The sequence below is a fragment of the Quercus suber genome, unplaced genomic scaffold (genome assembly GCF_002906115.3).
Source record: "Quercus suber isolate HL8 unplaced genomic scaffold, Cork oak 2.0 scaffold_43, whole genome shotgun sequence".
Classification (NCBI taxonomy): Eukaryota; Viridiplantae; Streptophyta; class Magnoliopsida; order Fagales; family Fagaceae; genus Quercus; species Quercus suber.
Genome location: NW_027069508.1, coordinates 1,179,744 through 1,200,824, shown reverse-complemented (window position 1 = coordinate 1,200,824; position 21,081 = coordinate 1,179,744). Strand labels below are relative to the sequence as shown.

General features: G+C 35.6%; 1 protein-coding gene across 5 annotated transcripts; it reads left to right on the top strand.

Annotated features, from left to right (window-relative positions):
* The first annotated feature begins 958 nt into the window (after positions 1–958).
* On the top strand, positions 959–21,079 carry LOC112037472 (pentatricopeptide repeat-containing protein At1g10910, chloroplastic). Of its 5 annotated transcripts, XM_065771383.1 has the most exons (11): positions 960–1,843; positions 2,671–2,755; positions 7,717–7,980; positions 9,297–9,599; positions 10,197–10,301; positions 14,599–14,698; positions 15,314–15,645; positions 15,936–16,112; positions 16,199–16,327; positions 18,882–19,135; positions 20,482–21,079. In XM_065771383.1, exons 1-10 carry the CDS (start codon positions 1,545–1,547, stop codon positions 19,110–19,112), a joined length of 2,025 nt encoding a protein of 674 aa, XP_065627455.1. In that variant the 5' UTR covers positions 960–1,544; the 3' UTR covers positions 19,113–19,135; positions 20,482–21,079. The 5 variants fall into 5 exon arrangements, with proteins under 5 accessions (XP_065627456.1, XP_065627455.1, XP_065627454.1 ...); XM_065771384.1 differs by lacking the exon at positions 18,882–19,135 and having other exon boundaries at positions 959–1,843; XM_065771382.1 differs by lacking the exon at positions 20,482–21,079 and having other exon boundaries at positions 18,882–19,536.
* Positions 21,080–21,081: the final 2 nt, after the last annotated feature.

The window sequence follows — 21,081 nt, the reverse complement described above, 5'->3', positions numbered from 1 at the left end:
AAAAACGAAAGGATAGGGTTGTTTGATTAGAGATTCCTAGTGAAATTTTTTTTTATAAGGTGGTGTTGGTGGATGTGGGTTTGTGCTAGTGATGGCTGTCGACATTGTTGCAGTCAAGGTGGTTGTGCCGTTGTTGTTGATGATGATGGGGAAGTAGTTTAATATATTATTTTAATTTGTTGTAAATATTATTTTAATGTATAGAATTGAATAATAAAACATCTGATAAATGAGATGTTATAAAATGATGTGGTAAAATAATAAAGTAGGCTTTTTGTATGTCAAAATGACATTTTTTATAGAACATCTGCTATGAATGCTTTAAGGAGCCGTTTGGTACATGTGTTTAAACACATGTTTTCAATTTTTAAATAACATTCACGTATTTCCACACACTTTTTGATCCACACATATTTCAAAAAAGAACAAAACATAAATACAATACTTTAGATGCAGTTTTTTAGATTTTTTTTCTTAAGATTATGACATGTGGATACTTAACTAAAAAAAAAAAAAGTTCCATCTTATGAGGAAAAATTTACATGGTAAAATTTTAAGAGGGGAAACCTAAAGAACAGCATTTAAATATTGTACCTAAGTCTTGCATTTTCAAAAAATAAAAACAACATTATTATAATTACGTTATCAAATAGCCCCTAAATTTTAAGAACATTCTTGAAATTTGGACTAATGCTAATTAAGTCCATAAAAAATTAAAAAATTTAACCATATCAGTCCATAAACCCAAAAGGCCTCTAACGTCCTTTTTTTTTTTTTTTTTTCCTCTTACTCTTGTCCATTGCCTATGATAGGCAAAATTTGCCAAATAGCATAATTTTAGAAAATATTTAGAAAACCAATACACCAATGAAACTATTTTGTAAGTTAGACTGTTTTAAGACCACAAGTTTTAACTGAAACTTGAGTTTGTCAAACTAAAGTTCCATTCAATATTGTTACATAGTCCTTAGAACTCGAGTTTCAGCTCTAACTCAATTTTGCCAAACTTGAGTTCAAAGATCAATCAACTTAAAAAATAGTTTCAAACCATGCTATGTACAAATTTTTTTTTTTTTTTTTTTTTTTTTTCTTTCTAAAAAGCTACTATTCAGCCAGTTTTGCCGCCTATGATATCTAATTTCTCTCTCTTCCTCTGACCATCTCAGTCCATAACCTTTGACTCTCCCTCTCATTTCTATTTTCTTTCTCTTCGTTGTTGATTTCTCCTCCCTCTTCGTCTTTACTGTGGCGCCGTTGTGATGGATTCGCGGCGGTTTGTGGGTTTTGGTTAGGATCGGCGTTAGTGGATTGTGGGTTTTGTTGTGGGTCAGTTTTGGTTTGGATTTGGCGTTAGAGGATTTGGGTTTTTTGTGGTGCGTGTTGGAGAGTTTTGTGACTGGTTTTGGCGTTAGAGAAAGGGAAGAGAGAGACTCGACTAGACTAAAATATGTAACGGCGTTACAAGCCGTTTAGGGCTAGGGACTGAGATGGTCAGTTTTTAAACCAAAGGAAAAGACGAAAAGCAAAACCAAATCCAAAAAGAGATGATGCTCGGCACTGGGTTTGAGCTTAAGCAGCATACGCTGTTCAGCCCCGTATCCACCATGGCTTTTCCTACAATTCCTTCAGCTTCAGCTTCAGCAATATCATTCTCCCAATTCCAAACAAAAAATAATAATGTTGGCAAAGAAGCAACAAAGTCCAATAGTTTTAACCAAAACAGCAAAGTTAGTGGTAGTGTCAATAAGAGACGCCACTCCAAGTCCTACCTGGAAAGGCAATCTGCCATTCTTCAACTTCAACAGGCCTCCTCCCAATCTCATTTGGACTCTGCTCTTGCAAGGTACTTTATCCTTTTTAATTCTTCTTTCTTTTATGTCATTTTTTTTTTCTCAAGTTATCAAGCGACATATCATCTGGGTATTGTTACTAATGCCAATATAAGGTGTTTCTTATATGCATTAGTATTTGAAATTTCCTGTTAACTTTTTTTTTTTTGGTGTAATTACTACCCATTGGATTGTTGGGTTCATTTTAGATTGCGTTATATGTCTATTGGTATATAAAAATGTCTACTTCACTTAAAAAAAGGGTTGTACTGGTGCAAAAAGCTCATTCTTTTGTGGGGGTTGGGAAAAAAAAGTTATGGGTAGACAGTCTTACCCCATATATATATGTATGTATATGTGTATGTATATGTATATTCCCAGGCTTGAACTTCCAACCCTATATCGGTTTGGGTGGAAGGTATTTGCCATCACACTAATGCCTAGCCTCTTTACTTCAAACACCCCCCCTCCCCACAAAAAAAGGAAAGAAATATTAAAATGTCTAATAACTTATCACTAGTTTTCTTTTTGGTGGGTAGTCAGTTTAACTTTTCAGGCATCTTTATTGACGTTGCCAAATGCCTCTTAAGTTTAAAATGAATCTCAATCGTGCTTTGTCATTAGGGGAAAGATCAAATTGTTAGCTTGAATTTGGATTGCAGCATATTTATCCGACATCTAGAATTATCTCCATTGTTATTTGATGATGTTACTGAAATTTTTTACCTGTTTGGTGTTTTTGTGTTAACTTAATTACTCAAATATTGAAATGATATTTTTACTGGAAAAAAACATCTGTTGAGTGTATTAGATATAACTTGTAGAATATAAATCACTGCAGATTAGGAGGGATGTTGAAGGTGCAAGACTTGAATGCCGTGTTACGAAATTTTGGAACTCTAGGCAGATGGCAGGATCTTTCTCAGGTGCTTCAATTAGGAAGCTGTTGTACATGTTTTTGGAAGCCAATTATTGGTTTTTTGAATTGTTAAGCTTGTTGTAGAGTCTTAAACTTGGATATATATATATATATATATTCACAACTTATTGCATGGATGTCTCTTTGATGTGTGTTATTTAGTTTTATTTTATTTCGTGCCATCTGTGCATCTGGTTCCTTTTAAAAGGGTCTTTCCATATGTAGATCCATTATTTACTCCTTTTTCTTGGGCAGCTGCTTTAACAGAATATATTTGATGTTTTAAACTCAACACATTTTATGATATGAGCCTAAAATAAAATTGAACTCAAATTTTATTTTTGTGTGTATAAAATTATCCAATAAAGATACATCCAGATGTCTTTTCTATAAGTAGTCAACACTAAGCTGCCAGCGATCTTTGAAATTGTATATGGTTGCTTCACTAAGGCATTCAATTCATTTCAGCATTGGAATATATTACCAAATGATATTGGTACCTCACTCTTTGACAACAAGTATAATTTTCCTCACTACCCTCTTCAGCTCCATAGAGGCGATATACAGTTCACTCTTGATATGCAACTCTCTCTCATGGTATTAAAACTTTAGGGTTAAGGCCATACAATCCCTAGAAGTATACTTTATCATCTAAGACTAAATTTTGGGTTGGAAAGAACTAATATTTTGAAGTCTTTTGGTTTCATTCTAAAATTTGTGAAATCATTTCGGGGGACCAACCATGGTGACCCTACTTGGGCTTGACCATAGTAGGTTTCCACTCACAGTAATGTGAATGCCTGAGGGCTCTACATAGTGAGGAGGCCATAGGTGCTTCCGTAGGTGTTGAGTATAGCCTGACCTCGGTGCCACTGATTTTAGGCAGTGGAAGGCTATAGTTCTTGAGCTGAACTAGAGTCACGCTGTCACCCTAAAGTTTCAAACTTAGGATCTACCCCAAGACTAAAACCATGGGGCCATGACCCTAGGTGGTGTGAAATCAGTTGCATTAGGATATGATGGGGAATGTGAGTGGCAGCCCGCTTTTAAGACCTACAAGAGGCAAGGAAAAGCTGGTTCTAATGCTCAAGCCTTAATTTGGGATGTTTCGGATGATGGGGTGCTCTCATGGGGCCTTGCTTAGTCTTATTTTATTGTTTAGTTGCTGCTGGTTCAGTTTTAATTAAGTTCTATTAGAAAAAGGGCAATTTGGTAATTTCCAGAAATCTGGAATGGGCTGTCTTTGGCCGTACCAAAGGCCTATGAGTCTTATTTTATGTTTATGTATTATTAAGTCTTTTATTTAATTATTCTTAGTATTCCTATTCATTTTAGGAATAGGTTATTTAGAGTCCAAATCCTACTAGGAAAAGGATAACTATAGCCTCTGATTGATTAATAAAATTCGGTAGCTTATTTTAAGCCTTGTTTGTGTGATGCAAACTTCTCCAAGGTGTGATGCCAAGGAACCCTAGGTGTGATGCTTAGAAAGACGTGTGATTGCCTAGTGTTTTATTTATGTTATTTTCTGTTTATCCCCTGTTTCTGGCCCAAACAGCAGTCAACATTCATTCTTTTCTAGCCTAAACTCTTAAACATCAATCCTTATTCAAGAATTCATCAAGAAACCTAGTATAGTGCTGAATTTCTTAATGGTCCTGCATCAGGATGTTACCCCATAATAATTATAATTTCTTTACTCATTAATGGCTTTCCTAGTGTTATGGTGGTTGCTAGAAGTGATGGGGTTATGCCATGTTGCTTGGGAGGCATCTGCCATCCTCTGATGATAGAAATGCGTAAAGAAGGGAAGACATAGAAATAGTAAGATTGGGAAAAGTTTGTAGATGAATGAATAGCATTTGTTATTTGACAAATAGGTGTACTCATAGCAAAGTGATTGCAGTAAAAATAGAGTAAACTAAAATAGAAACTAATATTAGATCAGTGATAAGGGCACATTTTGCTTTTCAATGAGGAAAGCCATTTGTTTTTTACTACTAATTTATTTTTGTACCCATAAACTTAGTAAAGATGGAATATGCGAGGATGGAAAAGGTAGGGCAGAAAAAAAGGGACAGAAAGGAGGAAAATGAAACACACAGAGGTAGATCTGGATGGAAAGGAAAATTGAGACTCCCCTCTCTCACGACTGTTTGGGGAATTGGAATTCAGAGCTTTCATATAATTGACTTCTTTAAGTAATAATTATCCATCATTATGATATCTGATGGTTTGTTTCCCTTTCTCTTTTGTCTAATTCGTGTGTCATGAACTTGGTATAAAAATTTTAGTTGTTCTTCCAAGAGGGCTGTCAGTGCTTACATAAGATATTAAAAAAAAATCGGAAACAAGAGGGTGTATATATGCATTTGGAATTCCCACATGCCAAGGCGCAGAAATAGGATGACCGACAAAATGGAAATTGCTCACTGATCTTATGAGTGCATAAACTAAATCCATATATTGCTACTCTGTAGTTGAATGGATAATTCAATTTTACTTTTGATAGATCATGGAATGGCATGGTACTAGTACCAAGAAATTTTATTTTGTCATGAACAAAATATTGAAAGAATTTTAGTAATTCTAAATCCATTTAGTAGGGATCTTGTAAATTGTAATTGAAAAATATTGAGAAAATGTCTTCGTAAGCCTTTTACAAAAAATAAAATAAGATAAAATTGTTTTTCATATGCATTATTGTCACTTAGGCGTCTTCTTGTCATTCAAAAAGACTGTTTAATTGCCCTCTGTCTGTGGTTATAGTTTTGCCCTCTTTACCCATCCTGACGCAGGACAACCAGAACGAAAACTAAACAATAGAAAAATAAAGGGATATGACCTAGGAGTCAGCACCTAGGCCTTGCTTGGAGTCAGCACCAAGCGGGGAAACCACTAGGAGTCAGCACCTAGGGTAGACCTGGAGTCAGCACCAGACCAAAGAAAAACCAAACGGCCATTGTTTTCATTCATCAAAAATATCAGCTATCTCCTCAAGGAGTACAATAAGTTGCTTATAAAGGATTGTTAAACCCTAGTTCTAATTGGCTAGGAAACCCTAATTGCCTTATTACAAAAATAACCTTACTTCTAAATTAAAATACTAAAAGCCCAATAATTAAAAGCCCAATAACTAAAAGACCTAAAACATAAAAATACAATGGGCTTGCAAACATAAATAATACTAAATAATAATCTTCTTGTGTCTCCCGCATCATTCTCCTCTGGTTGGAGAAAACTCGACCTCGAGTTCTAAAGTGTTGAAGGATTAGGATGCTGACAAGTAACGCTTGCTTCAAATCTGGAATCACCTTAGGGAGCACAGGGAAAAGAAAAACCGTGAATTCCACCACATCAAACTCATTTGGAATAACAAAATCAATGTGTGAAATTTGTATAATCTCGTCTTGAACCTTATGAATCATAGGAAGCACTGTAGTTTTAACCTCTTCGACTTCACCAAGATGTAGATCTTCAAGAACTGTGGAGGGTTGATCAGAAGCACATTCAACAACTTCAACTTTCACATCATGTGCACCCCCTAACATAATACTCTCTTTAGGCACCATCTCTTCACCTTGCTGCTCTTCAATAGATTCATTTCCTTGCACGCATGTTAAAGCAACACTTGTCAAATCATGTACGTCTGTGTCAACATTAGGCTTTGGTGTTGTTGGAGGATTCTCAACGACCAAGATATCATCATCAATGTTGCCTTCTATTGGGCAGCAAGAAGTTCATTGTGATCTAGTGTCCTTGGTTTCCCAATTGAATCAGATTGAGTCTTCTTGGTTTCCTTGGTAGATTGTTCAAAAGTGTGTTGAGGACATGAAATAGGATGATGATGATGAGAATTCATCGTATTTGCTTCAACTGGAAAAGCACTACACTGAGATTGAGATTGGGGTAGATACTTAGCTCGATAGTATGGTGACAAATACTCATTACAAAGTTTTTCTTTCATATCTTCCCACGCACTAATGGCAGGTTCATAATCCACATAGCGAAAATATTCAAGCTTCTCCCAAAACCTTTGTGCGTGACCTCTTAACTTCAACTTGGCATACCTAACCTTTTTATTATCTGCCCAATTTGCTTGCTCAAAGAATTGCTCCATCCCATTTATCCAGTTGACAAAATCTCGTGGATAAGTATCATCACCATCAAAATAAGGTGCGTCAGATATTACCATAGCTCACCTTGTCAGTGGTTAACTTACTGCACTTGATAGTCACGGGCTTGGCTCCTCAATTGAGTGGGTTCAAAACTGAAAAGAAAAATCTCTGCAATGAGAGTCTTCTGACGGGTAGCACAATTATAGGACAACAACTTTTTTTTTTTTTTTTTTTTTTGGGTATGTGATTTTTTTTTTTTTTTTTTTTTTGATTCTTTCCTGCGGTAATTCTTCAACGGATCGGTGTTTGCTCTGATACCAAATATGACGCAGGACAACCAGAACGAAAACTAAACAATAGAAAAATAAAGGGATATGACCTAGGAGTCAGTACCTAGGCCTTGCTTGGAGTCAGCACCAAGCGGGGAAACCACTAGGAGTCAGCACCTAGGGTAGACCTGGAGTCAGCACCAGACCAAAGAAAAACCAAACGGCCATTGTTTTCATTCATCAAAAATATCAGCTATCTCCTCAAGGAGTACAATAAGTTGCTTATAAAGGATTGTTAAACCCTAGTTCTAATTGGCTAGGAAACCCTAATTGCCTTATTACAAAAATAACCTTACTTCTAAATTAAAATACTAAAAGCCCAATAATTAAAAGCCCAATAACTAAAAGACCTAAAACATAAAAATACAATGGGCTTGCAAACATAAATAATACTAAATAATAATCTTCTTGTGTCTCCCGCATCACATCCTCTTTGAACAATGAACCTAATTAACTATGTTGTTTAATTTCCCCTTCTTATAATTGTTGATAATTGTTATGTCAATTTTGCATTATTGCAGCTCTTTGAATGGATGCAACAAAATGGGAAGATAAATGCTTCGTCTTATAGCAGTTATATGAAGTTCATGAGAAAGAACCTAAATCCTGTAAAGGCAATGGAGATATACAATGGCATTAAAGATGAATCAGCAAAAAACAATGTGTTCATATGTAATTCTGTTCTTAGTTGTCTGGTTCAGAATGGCAAGTTTGATAGCAGCATTAAAATGTTTCATCAGATGAAGCAGGATGGTTTAATTCCAGATGTTGTTACATATAGCACGGTATGTTTTTTTAATTCATACTATGTATTTCCAATTTTTCTCCTAGCATGTGTTTACATGTTGTTCATATAACCTGAAGTTTCTGCCACAGTCAGCTACACGATGATAATATGCTACTATATAGGGCACTTATCCATAACAAACAGCTTTCAGAACTCCTTTTTTGTTTTTTTTTTTGTTTTTTTTTGTTTTTTTTTTTTTTTCATGTTGTCACTTGTTTGTACACAGAATTGATTTGTGCAGAAAATCAAGTGAATAGTTTGTTTCTACCACAGACCTTTCATTTACCAGTTAAAAATATATCCACTCAGATGGTTACATGGACGTGAACACGCGCGCACACACACACATTTAGATAGTAAAACCATGACCTATGTCTAGCTTTGATCACCACGTGTAGATTCTTTGAGTCTGTGTTTATCACCTTGCTAAGGTTTTAAAGCAGCATGCTCAAAGATGACTCATGACGGTTTGAAAATGAGGTCACACTTAGAATCTTTAAACTTATTAATTAAGAAAAAAATCACATGAATTTTGTGTGTTTGCCATATAGATAAACTGACATGTGTTGTGGATGTATTTATGAGTATGTGTCTATGCAAATATGAAACTGCATGTGTCAAGCTTTACTAGCCAGTTTCAATTTGTATGCTGCTTTATTTCTCGAGTTAAACTATTAGAATTTATGATTTTGCTCAGATAGTTGCATCACTGAGAAAAATATTCTCATCTCAAATGTTATGTAAGCACGATGGAACTTTCCTTTTTGTCATTATTGTGATGTCTAAACAGCACAATAATCTTTGGACAAATCAAAGATGTTTCATGGTAATTATCCTTTACTAGTTATTCTATTTTGAGTCCTTTTCTATTTGGTTTAGACTTTAAAGTTCTTAATTACTTATCTTTGTTATTAGAACTCCTAATCTTTCTAGGAAAATGTTATTTAGTATCCTTAGTCTTTCTAGGGAAGGCATTGGCAATAGACTATACAAAGGCTTTTATATAGTCAATAATAGAGATGTAGAGATTGAATCTAAGAAAATTCCAGCAGCTTTCCTAAGCTTTAAAGGTGTGATTGCTTAGGGTTTATATATCTTTATTTCTTGTTTTATTCACTATTTTGACACCAAGCAGCGATCAAATTCATTCAAAATCCATTTTTATTTATTTTACCTAACCCTATCTAAACCCTTAGAACCTAGTCAAAGGACCCTTCAAGGTCTCAAAAAAAAAAAAAAAAAAAAAAATCCTAATTTAGTGCTGAATTTCTAAAGATCCTACATCACATCACCATTGTCCTTTGTCATTCTTAGCTGCTTGCAGGTTGCATCAAAGTTAAACATGGTTATTCTAAGGCATTAGAGCTGGTTCGGGAGCTTCAACATAGTGGGCTGCACATGGACAGTGTAATTTATGGGACACTTCTAGCTATTTGTGCTTCACATACTAAATTGGAAGAAGCAGAAAGCTATTTTAACCAGATGAAAGATGAAGGTCATTCGCCAAATGTGTTTCACTACAGTTCTTTGCTCAATGCTTACTCAATTAGTGGAAACTATAGAAAGGCTGACGAGTTGGTTCAAGATATGAAATCTGCAGGGTTAGTACCAAATAAGGTTTGTTTTCATGTTTAATTTGTCAATAAAGACTAGAGTTTTCTAAAAGTAGTATATTCGTGCTTTTTTAAATGTTGAGGTTGTTTGATGTCTTGGTATTAGTATGCATTGAGATGGCTTGGTATTAGTAGCAAATTTCAAAGGTTAACAAAATTCAAATTTAAATCCCATGAAAACGGAATACTTATGTTAGAAGAGTTGCATATATCAAATAAACTTGCCTTTACATATTAACCCTCAGGTGATATGAAGTTTTTCTGGCACACTCTTTCCTAATTCAGAAACTACAAGAATCTTTTTTATTTTTTTTATTCATTAAAAAAAAGATGTCAATATAGGGGGAACAATTAGTGTGGTCAAGAATATTGGTAATATGTGTATTACGACATGTTTACTTTAACAAATTGATACGTGTTGCATCATGCTTTTAATTTTCTACTCACATGTCATTGATATATGGCCTGACTGATTTTTGATTCTCATTGTTGTATTTCTTCTCATATGCTTTTCTCCATTTTGTTTTGTTTTATGTTTTTAAGTAGCTGTCAAGGCTTTGGTTACAGTATTTCATGAAGTCATACTCAAAAATGCTTGCAGGTAATTTTGACAACTTTATTAAAGGTATATGTTAGAGGAGGCTTGTTTGAAAAATCAAGAGAACTATTGGCTGAACTGGAAACTTTGGGCTATGCTGATGAAGAGGTACACTATCTCTTATAGTCATGAATAATAAAGATTGTCAAGCTTGTGATACAAAGCTTCAAAACCGTTGAATGGAACCCATAAAAGATCATATAATTAGAATCCACAATTACGAAATTAGATAAAAAAGAGACTTACTTTTAGCACGTTCTTAATTTACATTTTTGTAAGTATTATTTGATAAGGTTTATTTTATCTTCAAATTATCTTAATATATTGTTATTGTTGTTGGTTTTAATCTTAATGGAATCTACAATATATATAAAATTGATCTGTTATGGGCACAAATTATATTAATATATAGCATTAAAAAAATGCATTTTCTCTATAATATGCTTAGGCATTTATATTTTCTCTATAATATGCTTATAGCTTTATTCTCATTTATAAGATGACTTTTGCTTTCTTAAAATTTTAAAAATCTTGAATATTAGAATTTAAAAGATCTATCATCTTCTTCTTTTTTTCCTTTTTCTTAAAAGAATTTATTTTAAATAAATTTTGAGATGAAATAGCTCATAATTTTGAGGGGGGAAAAATCCAAAAAATAGTTTTTATTTTTTTTATTTTTTATTTTTAATATTATTTTTCTAATGGGTATATTTATTCAAAATTTTAGTGGCCCACCCTTACATGTAGTTCTTCCCTTGGGGATAGATTCTCTGCCCCCTTGTCTTTTAGGGCTGGAAAAAAGGTCTTGGCATGATGTTGGGTGTGGAAATTATTTATCGAAAGAATTGTACCCAGAGTTGTATTTAATTGCCACGGATAGGGATTCTATGAATTCTTTGATTACTTTTCTTTTGTAATCAATGAATTCTTTAATTACTTGTTGAGGGAATCCATGATTCATCAGGGATTTTCACGATTAGGAATTAGACTAGGTGAATGAAACGATGGATTTGCTTTACTCCAAGTATATTTCAAAAGGAAATGATGATTGCTTATTTTGGACTTCAGATGGGAACAAGGCAGTTTAGTTTATATTTTTCATAGTGTTTGAGACATGTGCCTACATCATAGTTCCCTTCAAATAGTGTGTAAGGTACCACACAAGGTGGCTTTCTTTGCATGGACAACAACCATGAATTCTATCCTAACTTTGGATAATCATATTAAAAGGAAGGTGGTGGTTGTTAATAGATCTATAATGTGGAAATGTAGTTGCAAAAAATAAAGCATTGGCTACTTCATTGTCTTATAGCTCAAGAGTTGTGGTCTTTGGATACTTCATTGTCTTATTATAGCTCAAGAGTTGTGGGCTTTTGCATTTACAACCATTGGAGTGCTATGGGTGATGCCTAGGAAGGCGATAGACTTGTTGTTTTCATGGAGAGGAGTGTTTCAGTCATCATTGAAATTATGTTGTGTTAGGTTATAGATTGACCCCAATTAAATTAACCAATTACCTAAGTTGATTAATTAATCCAAATTACATGCAAATCCAATTAAGGCACAATCAAATCACCAAACTAAATTAAGTGCAGTGGAAAATAAGTTTGACATAACGATTTGATTACAATGGGAAAAACCCTCACAGGCAAAATCCCACTGAGTGAATTTCAGGTCACCACTCCCAAAGAATCCATTAACAAGAATAGAGTTTACAAGTACAAGGAATCTTCCCTATTTCAAAGTACCTACCTATAGTAGAACTTACTATAAGGAAGCTCAGCTCCAATCGCCAATTGGACTAGTTCTTGTAGAAGATTTCACCTTCGCACTAATCTTGTATCTGTTACTAACTCCACAACAACCCTTTGATTGTTGTAGCTTTGTTGAGTTCTTCAAACCACACTTGAATGAATCGGTAGTAGCTTGGTACAAAAACCTGTAGAAACTCTTGTTATGCTTGTTTCTCTTTGTCTCTTTTACAACTGCTATAAAATGTCTTTTATATGCTCTGGAACCTTAGTGCATGAATCCCTAGAAGGCCAAGTTATCATAGGATGAAAACAAAATTTATTGTTCAGTTTTCCCGAGGCTCGATAGATCGAGAGGTGTAGAGTAGGTATCAAGATTTATTAATTCTCGATAGGTCAATAGGTACCGAGACTTGCAATATGAGCTTTTCTTGAGCAGTTTCTTTTTGCAATCTTGTGTTTTAGTAAAAGTGGTGGTCAATATTTTCTTCTTGAATACACTAGAAACTAAGACTCAATTGCACATAAAGTGCGGTTTCTTTTGTTTGGCAAGTGACTTGTCAATGTATCGTGTGGAGAGAGAGAGAGAGAGAGAGAGAGAGAGAGAGTTTTGAAGATGAAGAGAAATCAACATTAAGAATAGTACTTTGAGATCATTGTTTAAATGTTGCGCTATGATGGGGGTGGAATGGTTGTCATGTAGCCCTATAGTTGATATTTTTGACCATATGAATGTCTGTTTGTAATTCTTAAAGCAATTTCACCATTTTGAGCATTTTTTTCTCTTAATGAAATATCATGCTTATAAAAAAATGCTTTAATAAAGTCATAAAGCATAAAGGGTCTACTTGGGTCCAAAGACATCCAAAAGAATAAGGATCCTATAATTGTGATTTAATCCCCATAATAGATACTTCTTGATTTTCAAAAGTCCTCTTGTTCCTCTCCCTCCAAATATGCTGCATTAAACATCTAGGAATCACATTCCTTACTCTCTTTGGGGGAAGCAACTACAACAAAATTATTTAATTATAAGAGTGGTCATATATTCTTGAGATTAAATCTCTCATTTTTCACAATTTGTCCGATTGACGTGTTGCTTTTAAAGCTCTTCCTTGCTCTAATTTGTTAGAGTTGTTTGAGGTTTGTAATTTGAATGAGTGATTGTTTTGATCCTCGAGTATAGTAAGTACACCCCCCATGTACATAGGTGTTTCCTTTTTTATCAATAAAATTTTGTTACTTATCAAATATATGTATATATATATAGCAATCTTAGAGTCCTACATCGCCTGGGGAAGTACATGGGGATGTGTTTATAGGGAATGATCTCTCTTCAATGAGAACAATACCATGAGGGGAATGGGCCTTGAAGCAGATAATATCTACATAAGAGGTGGGGTTGTTATAGATGGTATTAGAGCCGTGCTCCAACCGGAAGTGTGGGCCTCACATGCGAGGACGCGCGTGCTTATAATATATATATATATATATATATATAGAAGCAATCTTGGAGTCCCACGTCACCCGGGGAAGCATATGGGGATGTGTTTATAAGGAATAATCTCCCTTCAATGAGAACAATACTGTGAGGGGTATGGGCCTTGAAGTAAATAATATCTACACAATTGAGGTGGGGTCGTTACAGATAGTATCAGAACTATGCTCCAACCGGAAGTGTGGGCCTCACATGTGAGGATGCGTGTGCCCGTAATACACACACACACACACACACACATACCATTACCCAACCATTTGTTATTGGATCAACCAAATCCATGGTTGCTCCAGCTAACCAACCATTACCCTACTCTTGGTCTAGCCACTTCCCATATATATATATATATACACATATATATTCTTACCCAACCATCTGTCATTTGATCAACTAAATCCACTGTTGCTCCTCCTACTCTTGCCACTTCCCATCCATATGCAGGTTATGGCTTCCCTAAAGTTATGGGTGGTGCAAGTGATAATATTAAATTATTGGTTGGATAACATTTTGATTGTCACCAAAGCTATGCGATCTTTATTCCAACTTCTAGTGTTGCCAAGGAATAAGGATTTATGCATGCATAGTATCATAGGCATAGCTATAGGGTGCCGCCCATAGCCTACTCATAAGTGCTATAAACCTCGATTCTCCTATGATTTATTTGTGGCTTCTTCAGAGCAAAGAGCTTCCTGATTGGCAATTATTCCCAAATTTTAAAAATTTGGACAAATTATGTTAATATTGCAATAGGTATAACTTGAACTTAAATCATACATGTTAGAAGGGTCATTACTCAGTGTTGGTCCCACTTAAGTGGGTCTTGCAAGGGATGGCTTAGATACTGCCTACCCTTTAGCAATTTTGCATGAAGTGGTGGCAGCATGAGATTTTTACCATTGCAGTAGACAATGGTCCTCTACTTCACCAAAAATATAACTTTCACCTTTAATAGATTTGTTCATAATGGATTGACCACCATAGCTTACTTGTTGGATCATCTTCATAGTTCAGCTTCCTGTTATATTTTGCTTAAGTTTTCTGTTCTATCATCTGATATATTTTTTAACTAAGCTTCATAGAATACTGCTATCCTTGTCTTATATATATATATATATATATATAAACTTCCATAGCTTAGAATGTGAACTTCTTGTAGATGCCATACTGTTTATTGATGGATGGCCTTGCTAAGGCTGGGCGTATAGATGAAGCTAAATCACTCTTTCAAGAAATAAAGGAGAAATCCATCAGATCTGGTATGCTTTCTGATACATATTGAGCCTTAAAGAAGCCATCTCTTAACCATCAAATTATGTATTTTATTGTCAATGATTCAAATAGTACCAAAAAATTATAGTATTCTTTACCAAGCTAAAACTATATTTCTTATGGTTTTCTCTACATAAAAATAAAGCATAGTTGTCTTTGAAAGATGGCTTTGATGAGCCAAAGATTTAGCTCTGGAGTCATGCTATGTGATCCATTGTTAATCCTGGAGGGCACTTAGTGGCCATGCTTGCAGGAAAATGTTTTTCTGAACCCTAAGTTGAATTGTAGTTTCTGAATTATTATTATTATTTTCCACTTGCATTGTTACTTGTGGGAAGGTCACAACTCACAATTGCTAAGACATCTGGGATATGAACACTAGGAAATTCCTGTGCTTAGTTTGTGTATATTGCTTATTGGCATAGGCCTATATAATTAATAATTTGTTCATGAACCCTTCTCAAATCTGATGGAAGTGACCTGATGTGATTATTGCATGTCAGCTTTCATTGTGTTCAATTTTGTGATTTCCTAAAGAATTTTTTTATGCCAGGTGTAAGATATGTATCCCGTCTTTTTTGCTTGATCTGTATAAATTATAGTTCATCCTGCAGATGGCTATGCCCACAGTATCATGATCTCAGCATTTTGCCGGGGTGGGCTTTTGGAAGAGGCAAAGCAGTTGGCCAGGGATTTTGAAACAACCTATGACAGATATGATTTGGTTATGTTGAACACAATGCTCTGTGCTTACTGCAGAGCAGGTGAAATGGAAAGCGCAATGCAAATGCTACGGAAAATGGATGAATTAGCAATCTGTCCTGATTATAATACTTTTAGTATCCTAATCAAATTTTTCTGTAAGGAGAGGTTATATCTGCTTGCTTATCAGACTATGGAAGACATGGGCAGTAAAGGTCACCACCCAGAGGAGGTATGATGTTATCCAACTTGTCACTTCTAAATAAGAAGTCTTCAGAACAGCTCTTTTTCTTTAGAGCCTCTCTGTCTCTGTCTCTGTTTCTCAATTTGGAAGACTTTGGTGTTGCCACTTTTTTAATCTAATTGCACAATACATATTGAGTCCTTACAATTTGTTATTCCATGCTTTTGCATATTATCTTAGTCCAGGTAAACATGTGGTTCAACAATTTGCAGTTATGAACTTTTAAACGGTAAATTTACATTTAACTCCAAACTCTTTTGCCTGTTGATATTTTGCAGGAACTTTGTTCTACATTAATATTTCATCTTGGTAAAATAAAGGCACATTCAGAAGCATTTTCTGTTTACAATATGTTGAGACATAGTAAGAGAACAATGTGCAAGGCTCTTCATGAGAAGATTCTGCACATTCTGATAGCAGGAGGGCTTCTCAAAGATGCCTATGTAGTAGTCAAGGTATGCTATGTTGTTTTAAGGATTCTTAGATTTATTCATCATCTGTCATATGAGTGATTGTTTTCTTTAAAATATTCTTTGCTCAGGACAATGCAGGTTTGATTTCTAAACCTGCAGTAAAGAAATTTGCGACTGCATTTTTGAAGTCAGGAAACATCAACTTGATAAATGATGTTATCAAGGCCATCCATGGTTCTGGCCACAAGATTGATCAGGTAAGAAGTTGTGGGTGTAAGTTAACTGTTCAAGAAATCTTGAATGAATTATTGTTGTTGACGCAATTTGCATCTACGTTTCAAATAGTAAACATTCACCCTTATAATATGAATAGGACCTGCCTGGTAGTGTCTATCCCATTATGAGTTGGGTGTGTTAGGGAGATAAATACCTTGGGGAGCTTCCTTGAGTAATTAATATAACATATAGAGACACACTTAAACCCAAAAAGGCCTAAGCCCAATGGGTATGTGCTCAATTATGTTATATTAACCACTTATTCTTCTTATCTTTATTCAATGTGAGACTTCACTCACACGTGTAACCCAACAATCTCCCCCTCACGTGTGAGTCTCTGCCACTCTGTGGGCTTCAAGACTTCTCTGTGGGCCATGAATAAGTCCTACTCGCTCCCCCTTGCTTAATGGACTTTTCACTTCATCAGCGCGTCATCCATGGGTCTCTCGTACGTCATCCATGGGAACCACGTGTCAACCCTGCACGCACATCCATGGGAACCCCGCACGTTCATGTCCATGGGAACCTCGCACCATACCATTATTTAGCACCACGTGAGTCTCTGCCTCTCTGTGAGCTTTGAACAAGTCCTACTCACTCCCTCTTGACTAATGGGCTTTTCACTTCATCAATGCGTCATCCATGAGTCTCTCGTACGCCATCCATGGGAACCACGTGTCAACCTGCACGCACATCCATGGGAACTCCGCACGTCCATGTCCATGGGAACCTCGCACCTCATCATTGTTTTAGCACCATTTGCAATATTCCTTTGTTGGGCTTTTCTTTTTCTCCAGGATTTTGTGTGTGGACCATTAAGGCTTTCTCTGTCCCTGCTGGGTAGGGACCATGAACACCTCACCACCTTCGCCGCACACCACCATGAGCTCTGATACCACTTGTTGGGGAGATAAACACCTTGGGGAGCTTCCTTGAGTAATTAATATAACATATAGAGACACACTTTAACCCAAAAGGCCTAAGCCCAATGGGTATGTGCTCAATTATGTTATATTAACCACTTATTCTTCTTATCTTTATTCAATGTGAGACTTCACTCACACGTGTAACCCAACAGGGTGCACTTAAAAGATTGTTACACCAAAGGCATCATAATTTGGTGATTTAAGGCCATGAAATTGAAACCAATCTTGGGCTTTTTATTTTATTTTTCTTTGCGCTCCGTTTGTTTTGAAGTAAAGTATTCTCAAATTAAAATATTTTACATGTAAAACATTTTCAATGAAATGTTTTCAGGTGTTTGGTGTGACATGTAAAATTTTTAGCAACTAGAGTTGCCAGTGCCGGAGGTTCAGTGACCGGACCGGTGGTTTTGGCTTTTGGACCGCCAGCACTGGCATTGAAAAGGCAGCTCCGGTGACTGGACAGCCTGAACCAGCTGTCAGCGCACTAGCCACCAAATTTTTGGGGGGGGGGGGGTGGTGGGGGAGAGGGCCACTGTGTCTTTTTGTAAAATGTTTTACCAAAATTTTAAAGGTAAAAAATTTTAGAACTTTTTACAATGGATTTTACAATCAAAGGAAAATATTTTTGTAGTTTGACCACATTTTACATGCAAACAAACACATGAAAATGGGAAAACATTTTACATAAAAATATTATATTTCAAAACAAACGGAGCGTAAAATCCAAAATCTTGTCACTGGGATGACAAATATTCATCAAATGATCCTGACTGCTAATTTTGTTGATATCAATGTTGTTTCCCAGTTGTGGTTGGATCCATTTACCTAGCCAAGTAAAGAGAATGAGAAGGAGGTCTTAATACAATGTTTCTGTTTTTTTTTTTTTTTTTGGTTGACATTTTCCTTTAATTCACCGAGAAACTCAATCCAAAAGCACTAGAAAACATGTTGCCATGGTGAATCCTTGTGTGCTGATGCATGCAAAAGAGAAAAGAAGATAGATGTAGATGGTGAGGACTACAGCTCATTTGAGTCTCCTCACTTGAATTCCCCATCAATTATATTCAATTTTACCTTTTATCTGGATTCATTGAGTAATTTGATTCCTGGAGCTGCATTGTCGATTGACATTCAAGGGTTACAGATTGTGTTCCTGACCATAATTCTAAAGTTTTGGTGTGTCTAATATAATTTATTAGGATAAGAGGCTGATATGTGACCTCCAGTATTTTGTAAAGTTGTGGAGGTCTGGAAAGGTTCGCCCCTTGAAGAGGTGACAGAAGTGAAATTTCTCAGTGGTCTGCCATTTTATGAAATCCACCAACTGATAAAAGTAAAAATTTTGCCCTACAGTGAATTGCCAATCCTCCATAACCTCAATCGAGGGTATAAAACTGTTCTTGTTTCCCTGGTTTTGCATGTCTCATCTTCACAATCTGTATTACCTTGATTATCAGCCAAATCATCAAGTCCACCCTTCTCCCACTCAGGTGGAAATCCCTTGTACATTGGATTTCATTAAATGAAAACAAAGCATATTTCTGTTTCCTCTTGATGTTTGACTTTTGAACTTCAGATTCAGTCACATCTTCTTCAATTTCCCTCTCAGGAATTATTTCAGATGGCAATATCGCGTTATATTGATCAACCTGAAAAGAAGGAATTGCTTCTACAACTGTTACAATGGATGCCAGGTCAAGGTTATGTTGTTGATTCATCTACGAGAAACCTTATCCTCCAGAACTCGCAGTTATTTGGTCGCCAACTAATTGCTGAAATATTGTCCAAGCAGCATATGGTATCAAAAGCATTGAGATCTTGTAGGGAAACTACCAATTAAGGATAAAACTACAAGAGTTCAAGGTAACCTATTAATGCCACTGACCTCTTCGCAGGGAAACTACCAATTTGATCAACATTGCCTCCCAAGAAAGACAGTTTTAATATAACATGTCAGTGTCACATTTTTGAGTCAGCTGATGGGCGTGGTGAATCCCAAATAAACTTGTTAGGTTTTTGTTTTGTTGACAAGACTGTAGGTTTTAGTTTACCACCTATGTACAGTGCCAAGATTGAATGAACCTGTTTATTTTACCTTTAATGCATATGACCAGATCTGAGAACTACAGCTCTGATTATTGTAATGTATTTAGAGAATTTGATGTCATAATGATGACACAATTTCTTATAGCCGTTGAGAAGTTCTTGTTACCGATGTATAGACTAGAATTTGATCAGCTGCCCATGCATGACTTTTGAAGTCTTGTCAATCCAGTGAAAACTCTAAATAAGGTAATATAATGAACATTTGTACTGCTATAGATCCATAGCACTGTGAACCAAAGACTATAGTCCATAAACAGATTGGATTTTTTTCAATGGACTTTAGAAATTATGGGAAATTACACTTTAACATCCAAAACTATATCCTAAATTACACTTTGCACCTAAACTTTTCAAAACTACAACTCTTGTTACACTTTACACCCCGACGTTAAGTTTTCTATTAACTTGAATGGAAATTCAAAATTTAGAGTGAAAAGTGTAATTAGAAGTATAGTTTAGGGCAGTAGAGTTTAATTTCTCTTTTACTTTTAAGGGATTGTTAAGGGATTGAGAAGAGAGCAATTAGGTTTTTTCACATGGTGTCATGCCTTTTCGTCTAAGTTAACAGTAAACTTGCGTCGGGGTGCAAAGTGTAATAATGGTCATAGTTTACGGTGCAAAATGTGCATTCGAAAATTTTATGGTGCAAAATGTAATTAGGGGAATAATTTAGGGTGGCCAAGTATAATTTCCCCAAGAAATTAAATGAATTAAATCAGGTAGTATTCAATATGTTAGTAGTGTGGCATTCTTAGGGACTGTTTTTATCACTTCTCTGACTTCTTGTGACAATTATAGCTGGCTTGCTACTGTTATTCTCTAGTTTAAAGCACTTGGGAGTTGGGAGTGTTTAATTGCAGATAACTCCCCTATATGCTCAACCATATATATGTACTTAATTCATTATCTTTTGGTCAATGCTGAGTTATATCTTGGAATTAAAATTAAGCTAAGTCATGGATAGTTTGTCCATCATGACTGGAGGTGGGTGGTTGAAAAGCTAGATTGGATTGCTTTTTTGTCAAATGAGAGTGTGGGTGTGGCTTTGATTTTGAAAATATGGTGGGCTGGTGGCATTGATTTCTGAAGCGTTTTGTTGGCAGATGTAGCGGGTTTGGAGTACAGATTATATGGTGGAGTTTAGAGTTGCGGAATGGATTTAGGAAGGCGGCATAGACTATGGAGAAGATGTATGTCGCGGTTGTTCATTTCTGCACGTAGGGGGGATCCAGAACAAAGCCCCCCTTTTATTGCATAGCCTAATAAAGCTATATATGCAAAGTTCCAAAGTGGCTGGAAGATAGTTGACCTACTTCTAGCTGTTCTTAACTAGCTTTATTTGTTGTTAGGAAGCGAGATCTAGCATGAAAAGCCCATCGATCCTAAACCTCAAAATCTAAGGTGAGCTGACAGCAGTTGAGGTAGCATCTAGGAAAGACCAGTTGTTTCAACAGGTTCATCTTTCCCCTGACTTTTCTAGGTATATGCCCAGCTAGGGGAAATTATTTTTAACTATTTGAAGACTGTGTTTTGAGTTGTAGGAGGATAAGATCATGAGTTCAAGATCCAACGGTTGCATGTGTAACTGACCAATATATATATATATATAGAGAGAGAGAGAGAGAGCCCCTTTGGGGGGATAGCTCAAGGAATAAGAATTGATTGCCCTAGGTACATGAGTTTTATAAAACAAAAAGATTAAA

Excerpts from the sequence above, each read along its gene's own strand:
- LOC112037472 (XM_065771383.1), top strand. The coding sequence starts at position 1,545 with ATGATGCTCGGCACTGGGTTTGAGCTTAAGCAGCATACGCTGTTCAGC. Across the intron at positions 7,981-9,296 it reads ATGTTGTTACATATAGCACG|CTGCTTGCAGGTTGCATCAA; the intron begins GTATGTTTTTTT and ends TGTCATTCTTAG. Across the intron at positions 10,302-14,598 it reads TGGGCTATGCTGATGAAGAG|ATGCCATACTGTTTATTGAT; the intron begins GTACACTATCTC and ends AACTTCTTGTAG.